The sequence below is a fragment of the Fringilla coelebs genome (genome assembly GCF_963513975.1).
Source record: "Fringilla coelebs genome assembly, chromosome: Z".
NCBI classification, from domain to species: domain Eukaryota; kingdom Metazoa; phylum Chordata; class Aves; order Passeriformes; family Fringillidae; genus Fringilla; species Fringilla coelebs.
The window spans coordinates 33,016,135-33,026,286 of NC_140031.1; the positions used below are offsets into that span (position 1 = coordinate 33,016,135).

The following is a 10,152-nucleotide window of genomic DNA, read 5'->3' on the forward strand; positions in this document are numbered from 1 at the left end:
TTTACCTGGATATCGCCAGAAGCATTAGAAAAATGCAATGATAACTCCTGTTAATGATAATTCCAGTCACAGAAATATTACATATGTGCTAGAGGTTAAAATTCTTTGAGGAAGTAAGGAAGAAAATTAGTTGGAGTGCTAAATATATATTTTGGTATCTCTGTGTAATATTAGTTTGAAATGTGCTTGTGAATTAAAAGGGAATTAGTAGAAAATATATAAGCAGAGATTAATAGAGTCATCAATACTTTCAATATATGTTGCAGAAAATATTCAAAGTCTTAATCATTGTTTATTGTGTTACTGTGCTTTGATCTTAATTTAGAAAATCCATCAGCAGTACAGTGAAATTATTAAGAAAGCTGATTATACTTGATCTATCCTATGGTTGCATTACAACACCATTCCTCTTATGGTCTTTATAGGGCTTATATTATGTTATATGCACCAAAGGTTTTTCTTACTTTATTTATGGTTGTTGCAGTATGCTGTACCTGCAGACAAAAAGTAATTTATCAGCGAACATATTCATGTGTCTAGGCAGTAGATGCCTGTCAGAAAAAAAGGTTGCTTCACATGTACTCAGCAAGTTCAGGAAAAGGTTTTGTCTTTTTCTGATTGTTCTAGGTAAAAAAAAACTACAACTTATTCACAGTTGATGTATTCTGTGTGTTTTACATTTTGACACTTACTGCTAAAGAGTTAGTTGAATATTGATTAGAAGAAGATGTAGTAGTGAAAATGTGTTTATTTTAGAGCAGTTAAAGCATTACAGGGAAATAGAAAGGCATTCTATTTTGAAAGTTAACTGTCTTTTAGGTATTTCTCAAAAGTGTATGGTAAATATTTTATATGTAACTTACAGTGTTTGTAAGGCAATTGACAGAAAAATAAATGAAGATAGGAAGTTCATTATCTACAGTAAAATTATTTGCATACAATTTTTTAGCAGAGGTCATTGTTCTTTTTCTTAATTTCTCTTTGTTGCTTGTTTTGCACAGGAAGGAAAGGAGCTACAGAATCTTTACAGACAAAACATTGAAGATAGAACACAGCAGGCTGAGCTGATAAAGCAGCTAGAGGCTCTCAATGCTGATACACAAAAAGTACTGCAAGACCAAGAATATGCTTGCACAGCTAAAACAGTATATCAAAAAGTATGTTTTTCTGCTTTATGCTCATAGGGTTCATTTTAATATCCATCTGTACAATATCAATACACAGAGTAATCAAAGCTCTTTGTAGTTTTGCGTCTTTTAGATCTCTTATTCTCTATTATTGCCAAAATATAATTGAGTATCTGAGTTTATTGGTCTGATTGCGTACCAGCATATATGGCCTCTTGCATACGTTGAATTGATCAGCCTTAAAAAATTAAAATTTCGTTGCATCTGAATAAAAGTAGGATTGAATTGCCAAGCAAATAAATTTCTTTATCTGATTTGGTGTTAATTATGTTTTTCTTCTTCCTCTTCTATAGGACAGGAGCTTTCAATTACTAAATTGTCGAAATTGATTTTCATAGTTCAGGGGAAGATATTCTTTTTACTAAACAAAGTATTTGTGTGAATTCAAAGAATGTTAGTGGTTTAAGACACAAAAACCTGCTCTATAAAAATTAACTGGAAAAATTGTTGCTATAATATCTTTTGAAATGGTTAACTAGTTCACAAAGTTGGAACAATACACACATTTGCAGAATGGTTTTATGTTTTTGGTGAATGTCAGGGAAAACGTTCACTCTAATGGTCTGCCAAACACTCACTACTCAGAACTTCTTTCAGGTTTATGAGCTTATATATTTTTTCAGTCTCTAAGAAATGCAAAAAATATGTTTGCTTCCTTCTTAGAAGGAAGCAGACAAGAAAGAATTTCTATAAGCAACTTTCACATGCCTTCTACTATCTTGGAACTGTCTTCTGAAGTTGTATATTGCCAGTGCTGTTCCCCCAAAAATTTTTCTTCCTTTGTCATCTTTCTTAGAGTGTGCAGATTGTAATAAAATTGTGGAGCTAGAACTGAGTCAAAGCAGAATCAATACTGGGTTTCCAAGGGTGTGTTTGTTCAGCGTTTATAGCTTGTAGTGCCCAGCACATTCTTGTCTACTTGACATTGTACCATGTGATGTGGTTTGCTAAGGTAATTTGGAATTGTGTGGAATGCCAGCATAAAGAGCTGTTGCATATAAAAAAGAGTGGAAAAAACCCAAACGACCCTAGAAAACTCTACAGTTCATTTGACTACAGTGACAATACAATAACGATATTAAATAATTTCTGCATTGCAGTGGTAGCTCAGTCAAGCTACAGGTAGACCTTCTGTCAAAGTTGTTCAGAACATTTAAAAGGCAGGAGGAATTCATCTATGTAGGGCAAGACAGAGCAAATTCTAGAATAAAAAGAAAACAGAATAGAGGTGTCAGGATTTGCTAGGTTTTTTTCCATTCTCTAGTCAGTGCTTCTGAAAGTGTTAAATAAATCCTTTGAGTCACTCAAAAAAAAAAAAAAAAGAAAAAAGAAAGAGTATGACATGTCTTCACTGGTATCTATAAAACCATATTCTTCCAGACAAGTTCTATAACAATACAATATGAAAGAAAATAAAACTGGATTAAAATTGATGGTTATATTAATACAGCTGTGGGGTCAAGCCACTTCTAGTCTGGGCTTGGTTCAGTATTTAGGATTGCTTCAGAAAGATGGTTCACAGTTCTTAGTCAGTCTAGGCAGAACTTAAAGCTTCTGCCTATCTTACCTTATAACAAGAGTAGTGTGGTTTAGAAGATAAGCCCTAATTTTTGATAGCTGCCAAATAGTCCCAGTTTACAAAAGACTCTGAAATGTGCTGGTTTGGAAATGTTGAATTCAATATTTTTTAACATGGAGGAGTAAGCTATCTTAAACAAGCAAAATCCAGCTCGTATCTGCTAAAAAATTACTGTTGTGGAACTGCTAAGTTGTCTTTTTGTAAAATATCAAACCTGAAAAAAATAGGGAAAAAAGAGAAAAAAAACAGTGAAAAAAAGGAGTAAGTGAAGTTCCTGAGTCACAGTGGAATAGAGCTAATGTTTGTGGCAAGTTGAGTAAAGAGAACTTTGGAAGGGGAAAGGAATTAATTTATCGTGACAGTCCTATTCTGTATTTCTGATCAGAACTGTATAAAATAGCCAATTGCAATTGTGTCAAGTAATGTGGATTTTTCAAATCACAAGATATGCAGTCGTACCGAAGTCACAGCAGGCTTTTGGAAAACTTAGCATCTATAGAAATAATATGTCTATTTTTTTGCTTCAATGAGAGAGGCGCGAAGTATTGCAGACAAATCTGTGTTGTGTTTGTCTTCCCTGCATTAATAATATGCAGTCTGCAACAGCTAGATAAGGATGTGTCAGCTATTCCATAAATACAGTCACAAAGGAATATTTTCCTACTTCTTCAAATGGCATTGAGCCTATCAGCGTGTACATCCTATGATATATTGTCCCTTACAGCAAGATCAATGACCTCTCTGTTAGTGGTCAGATAGGCACTATGTGCTCTAGCTCTGGCAGTATGGTTGGCTCACATAATCTAAGTTCATGTTAACAGGGTACCATTGAGAAAAACAGGTTTTTGTGCTGATGTTGATGTGTAGTATGAAGCAGGAGACTGAAAAAAGCAAAAATATTTCTGATAAATCTGAGGTCATAAACTTGCTTTGAATTATGTGTAAATTTATTGAGATCCACAAATTTTCACTACAGCTCACTAGCTGTAGTGAGCAGCATGTAAAGATCTGTAACCTCTTTTATCAAGTTGGGTTGACTTCACATACCTTTTTTCTCTAAGTACAAATTTTAAGGATGCTGTGTTCTACAACAACTTCTTTATATTAGAGCTTTTATGGAAATAAATTGATGTCTATTTCATATTGCAGCTGTAGTTCATATTCTCAAGGATAGAGAATATTTTTCTAAAATGTGTAGCATCTGCTTTAGTGGTCCCAAATGCTCTGGGGACTTCATTCCTATGCTGGGTTTAATGAGACTCAATAGGTTTGTCCTCATCAACAATTTCAAGGTGGAAAGATTTCAATCAATACTAGGGATAATAAGACAAGAAGAGATTCTGAAGTCCTTCACCAGTTTATCACAGTTTTCTGAAATTTACAATTTAAGGCCTTTGTTTTTATAATGCTTTACTTTTGCTTGATCTGATGTGGCCTTTAGGATCCATGTTAATCATACTGATTAAAAGTCATTTAAAAGTGGAAGGCCTTTTTAGTGGAGTGGAAATAGCATTGTCATTCAACAGGAAATGATAATTTATGTCCTGGAACTCAGCTCTCAGATAGAGAGTACTATGAATAGTGGTAGTGTGCATGTCTGTGGGTGAAGAAAAGCATTCTACAGTAGTCGAATTAGACTGTTTAGATGTAGTAATTAGAAAGCACAGTAAGAGTTTCCAGTTACGAGGCATAGCAGAAATCTGCATAAAGTGCATCAGCAAGTAGGTAAAAATAGGAACATGAGAGATAAATTTTCAGAAGTTATTTTGTACCTGCATTTGCCTTTGCTAGTCCTTCTCATGGTGTCTTGTAGAAGTAGTTTGCTTTCCTTCAAGCCCATGAAATTGTCATCAGAACGTTAAGTTACTGTGTTGACCATAATATGGTTGTTTTACACTTCTAGTATTTTTTGTAATTGCGGCAACCTTTAAGCATAGTTAAAAATAAAGGTGTTTATGTAACCCCTATATAGATCTGTAAATGCCAGTGGTAGTGCAGATTCCTATTCAAATTGGAATGAAAAGCCTAAGTCCTTTTCACACGTGATAAGGCAGGAGAGAAACTACCAGTCAAATGTCCAGTCAAATAAGCTAAAGCTCACGTAAGTAATAAGTGTATTGTCATTTTTATGTCTGCCTTGGGAAGGTTTTGGGGATCTTAGATCTTTAACAGATTCCCACACTTTAGTTCAAGCTCAGATACTGTTCTCTGTAGTTGGAAAGTGTATTAATGAAGGTAGTCTTTGTTTCTTGCTTGCCAAACACTAGTACACTTGGTCACATTCTAGCAAATAGATTTTGGCATCAGATGTGCCTATAGGTTGAAGTTGAAGAGTCTCTTAGGGTGATATTAAATTGTGCACTCACAGGCAATGGTTTCATGCTTAAAGGACCCTGTGCTGGTATTCTTGGACCACAGCAGTTCCTGTGTGTAATGGTGTAGACTGATATCTGCAGAATATTCAAGCATTTGTGAAGGGAAAAGTGAATATAAATAAAACTAAACTAAATATCATGAATGTGCTATATATAGATTGTCTGCACTGTCTCTTCACCTTCACTGTAGAGTTTCTTAGCTGATTTCTGCCCTTGTTCTTATCAAATTCTCATAAAAAGCATGGGTTGTAACATGGATTTTTCCAATGGTGCTGTAATAATTTCCATTATAGTTTTATTTTGTCTTAATTTAGACTAACTTTTAAAAATTTATGTCATTACTATATGTTCAATATTGCTGTATGTTTGGATTCAGAAACAGCTGGATGTAGCAATTAGTGCTATGGTTTAGTTGACACAATGGCTGTGGTCAAAGGTTGAACTTGGTGATCTTCAAGGTCATTTCCAGCCTTAATGATTCTATGATTCTATTTACTTGAGTCTCTGTAATATACTTTTTTAGGGTGTGAGTATTTTGATAAAACATTTAATATAGGAGAATACTTGCTTTATACACAGTACACATAATGTGGTTACTGTTGCATTTTTTAGATGGATCTGCTTTAGTGTTAGTTTCTGAAGAAAGTCTCCCAAATGACCCTACTCTCATACTTCAGTTGATACCATAGAAACGTTAATGATGGTATCAACTAAAGACCTTTTGGATCATGGAACTGAAAAAGCTACCCTGCCTGTTAGCTGGAATTTAGTGCATAGGAGCAATCTAAACCTACTTTAAAGTAAATCCTGTAACTTGTTAAGTGTTGGTAATTTGTTTCAGCTGTTTTAACTCTGCAGGGTTTTTGTTTCCAATTGCGCTACAATTCTGGTTAACATATCATCCAATATTATCATAAGTTGATTATTTAGTTTTACTAGGTTCTTTTTTAAAATTTCTCAGCTTTCCTTGGTCTGACCTAAGATAATTTTGCCATCACACATATTCAATATATGTCAGTATTTCCTTTTCCCACCATTATTAGGCTGTGTTTTCCATTACATGTGAGTAGCCATTACAGTTCCGTCTTTTGCTTCTGGAGGTCCTGGCTTTGGTTAGGAATTTTTTGCTTTCTTGATGGTATTTTGTTTTCTGTTTCAAGTATCTCTTCATTGATGTACCAAAAAAGTGTTTTCTGATGAAATCAGGTAAATCAATACAGGAAATTGTTAGGATAGCTGAGAAATAAGGAAATATTACTTTCTGTATAATTTAGCTAAATTACTTACCCTTTCTGACTGATGAATAATGCTCTCATGTCATATAGACTAAATTTATTACAGTATACTGATTTCGATACCTTCAATCTTTTCTCATTTGTTTTTAAGTATCTTCACCTGTAACAATCTAAGCTGCCTGTCAGAGAAAGGACAGCTATAATGTGTTAAGAAGAAATTCTCTAAGTACAGTCAGTCAAGAATTTTTGCAGAGTACTTGTGTGTTACTTGCTGGTGCTTTTTCTTTTCCACTGTCAAATGTCATAAGATGTTGAAAGGAATTATTTAAAATATATCTCTATTTATTTTTATCTTATGAACAAAATTTATTTTTGTACGTTTTCTTGGGGATTAGAAAGTTTACTGGGTAGATCTCATTTCCTATTTGCATTCAAGTGAAGTATAACTGTTCACATACATATAGTCAAGATTCCATTATTTTCTTCTGTCAGGTTTGCTAGTTCTGAGATAAATAATATTCTATATTTTTGGTTTTCTTTTGGATATTCTATGCAATGTTCTGTCTCTCTGATGTCTGTTTTACATCCTGTTTGTATACACCTAACTTTATTAAGGGTTAACCTGTTTCATTGTGCTGTGCAATTTTGAATATTTTGGAATGTGCTTACTGCAATGTGATTAAATATGTGCTTCTTCTAAAACTGGGTCAGAGAGAATTAAACCCCAAATAATTCAATGTAAGTATTAAGCATTTATTTGATCTACAAAACAGAAAAAGAAAAGATGAGGAGCAAAATGGAAACTTGGAAGCTGTTTCGGTTATCTCTGTTATTTTCTCAGAGCTAATTTTAATTTTTAAATTTTCTGATGTTAAATTCCTTTAAAAAAACCCTGAATATTATCAATTGCTATTGAATAGTATGTTGGTGTTGTTTAAAAAAGTATATAAATCATAGTTTTAAAAGATTAATAGTGTGAATAGGGTTTTTACGTCTAGATTTAGCTAGTTTTATGCTTGAATATGTTTTTTGTTAGTGCTGTTTTTTTCAAAGCAGGAAAGGTTGGAAAAGTTTGTGCAAGGCAAAAGACATGCTATTTGTCTTGTCCTGACAAATGCTGACTACCAAAAAACCCCCATTAGCTACATTAGGGGATGTGGCTGCCAACTAGGAAAAAGCATAATATTTTTGATGTTCTCCATTCATCTTACTAGGATGCTACCTTTCAGATACTATAATTATAACCACTTAAGTACTGCTAGTCATAAAACCAGCAAATTGTCATACCAGTATGATCTAGCTAATGAGCTTATATAGTTATAGCTGGAAGTAACTGTGTCTTGATGTTCCATTCATTTGGAAGGACATTATATGGTTTTGATAAATGAACTGTTTATTTTCCTGTGAGATACTTATTTCCATAAGAAATTGGCTAATCTTGAACTTGCACTTGTAGAAAGCATTTCTAAATATAAGCATATAACTGTAAATATAAATATAAGCTCCAGTAGGCACAAAAACTTCAATGCAAATATTTAATGGCTTGGACTTATTTGAAATATCAATCTATCTGGACATTGAATTAGTTTTGCCTGAGAGGCATGATCTCTGATCTGCCTTGGAAAAAGGCAAGAAGTAATTCACTTTGTCCTGTGTGGATTTTGAGAGCCTATGGGAGTAGAAAATGAGAGGAAGAATGAAAGGCTGATTGATTGTTGTTTCCAAATTTCTCACAAAATGTTAGGTAGTTTCCCAATCTAGCAGTTGTGATTGTTTTCAAATGCTTTAATTCCTAAGTTATATAAACAAATGAAAGGGAGGAAGAATTGTATCATTTAAATAAAAGTGACAACACAAAGAGTAAAATGAAAAGTCATTCTTACATTCTGCAGTAACAAATATCCCAAATTTTGTTAATATGCAGTGTTGCTCTAGTTGAAAGGCTGGAGTATGCCTCTTGGTAGTGTATCATAAGGCTCATTTTTGACTGGATTTTGATTACAGCCAAATTTGCCATCGCCACCTTTACTATCCAGTATAAATTTCAGAAAAGTAATGATTATTGTGTTGGTTGCCCAGCCAGGGTTTCTGGAGGGGAGAAAAACAGTGATTACCTTCTCTTGGCCTGTTATATAACCAGAATTCCAGTAATTTGTAAAATTCTGAAGTCAAGTGTTATTAAAAGGAATCTTGTAACTCATCTAACTGTTTCTTGACTGCAGCATCAGAATACAATGGGTTTGGAACAGAAGCTTGGTTAACAAGACAGCAAAGCAATGACACCTATTAGTTTTCCTATTAAAATTTTTTAAGCAATCCTTCCTAAGAAGAGAAGTTGGTTTAAGTACAATTTTATTTCTGCTATGGAGTACTGATTTCTTGAGCATGTTCAGATTAATGCCTTGCTGAAAGTTCAGCCTGTGAGACATGCTAGCAGTCTGTTGACACAGTGAGGTATCTTCTTCAGATACTGGGTAGCTATGAGTATAGTACATTAGTGTTATGTGTGTTACAGAGACTCTTTCCTTGGCTCGAGCTTTTCTTTTTCGAATTACAATGAGTTCGGCAAAAATTATTTTTTTGGTGTTGGCTTTGTTAGCAAGAATATCTGTTTTTTTCCATTATAGGTTAAAATGCCTTTTTAAAATGCTGTGTTCTTAATTGGTGAGAACAAATGTTTGTTTTCTTTTATTTGGCTATTCTGGTAATGTGTGTGATGAAAAATTTCAGTCTGCATTACAGAAAATTTATATTTATGTCTTACTATGTATGCATTTAGTTGTTCAGTTAGTATGCCTATAATAGTATAACTATTATCCATGTAAATAAGAATACATAAATATATTTACTGAATTGAAGCAGTCATTTCTGCTCTGACTCCTACTTTCTTTGTGTGTGCAGACACCAAAGACAGTGTCATCAAAGAGGTGTTACTTGATCAAGAAACAGTAATTAACAGGCATATAAAAGTTTCCACTTGTAAATGTAGCATTTGACAGGTATGTGTGTTCTACTTAATGCAGTATCATAATTTCTCATTATGAAGTTTTTAAAAGTAGTCAGAATAGAAAATACCAGTAAAACAATGGAAGTACATAGATTGCACATATATATAATTTAAGATTATTAGACAAAAAAACCCCCAGATTTTTAAACTAAAATACAAAGTTAGATCCACGTGAGAAATATATAAAGGAAATATTTCAAAACTGCTCTCATTATTGCCGTGCAAAAATCCATCAAGATGTATTTTCAGAGTATGACTTTCTGGTTTTTAACATCAGTTTTTCAGTGGCTTCAGTTTATTAGACCTAGGTAGTAGAATCTTTAAAATACTGATTTTGACTGAAATATAAATGGTAAAAGAATTTAGCTTGGCTGGGTGTCTCTAGTTTATTTTAGCAGTTCTAGATTTAGTCCAATATACCCACTATTGCAGTGTGAATTTTTGAAGTCCATGTTTGAGCTTAATTTTCTGTCTTGGTAATTATACAGCATTAAAAAAAGGAGATATCACATATTCCTAAAAAAGTGCTTTTTATATTACAATTATTTGGGTTTGCTGTTAGAAAATTTAAAGTTTAATTTATATACAGTAAACATTTCTCATTCTTGCACCCTTTGCTGGTCAAAACTTGACAGAATGGTCTTCCAGTTTCTAGAAATACTCAATTCATTAAAAAAGTAATTTAAAATCATCAGAAAGAAGTCAAAATGTAGTTTTTAAAGCAACTAACAACTACTGTAGTAAAAAGATATTTGTAATGGACAAGATG

The 10,152-nt window shown here is 33.2% G+C and overlaps 1 protein-coding gene across 1 annotated transcript in view; it reads left to right on the forward strand.

Moving 5' to 3' along the window:
• The window catches only part of CNTLN (centlein), a gene marked incomplete at both ends in the record, with an annotated part of 182,794 nt that overhangs the window by 56,798 nt on the left and 115,844 nt on the right, over window positions 1–10,152 (forward strand). The window contains 1 exon segment of the mRNA XM_084224713.1: window positions 1,002–1,157. Within this exon segment, the coding sequence (XP_084080839.1) occupies window positions 1,002–1,157 (156 nt within the window).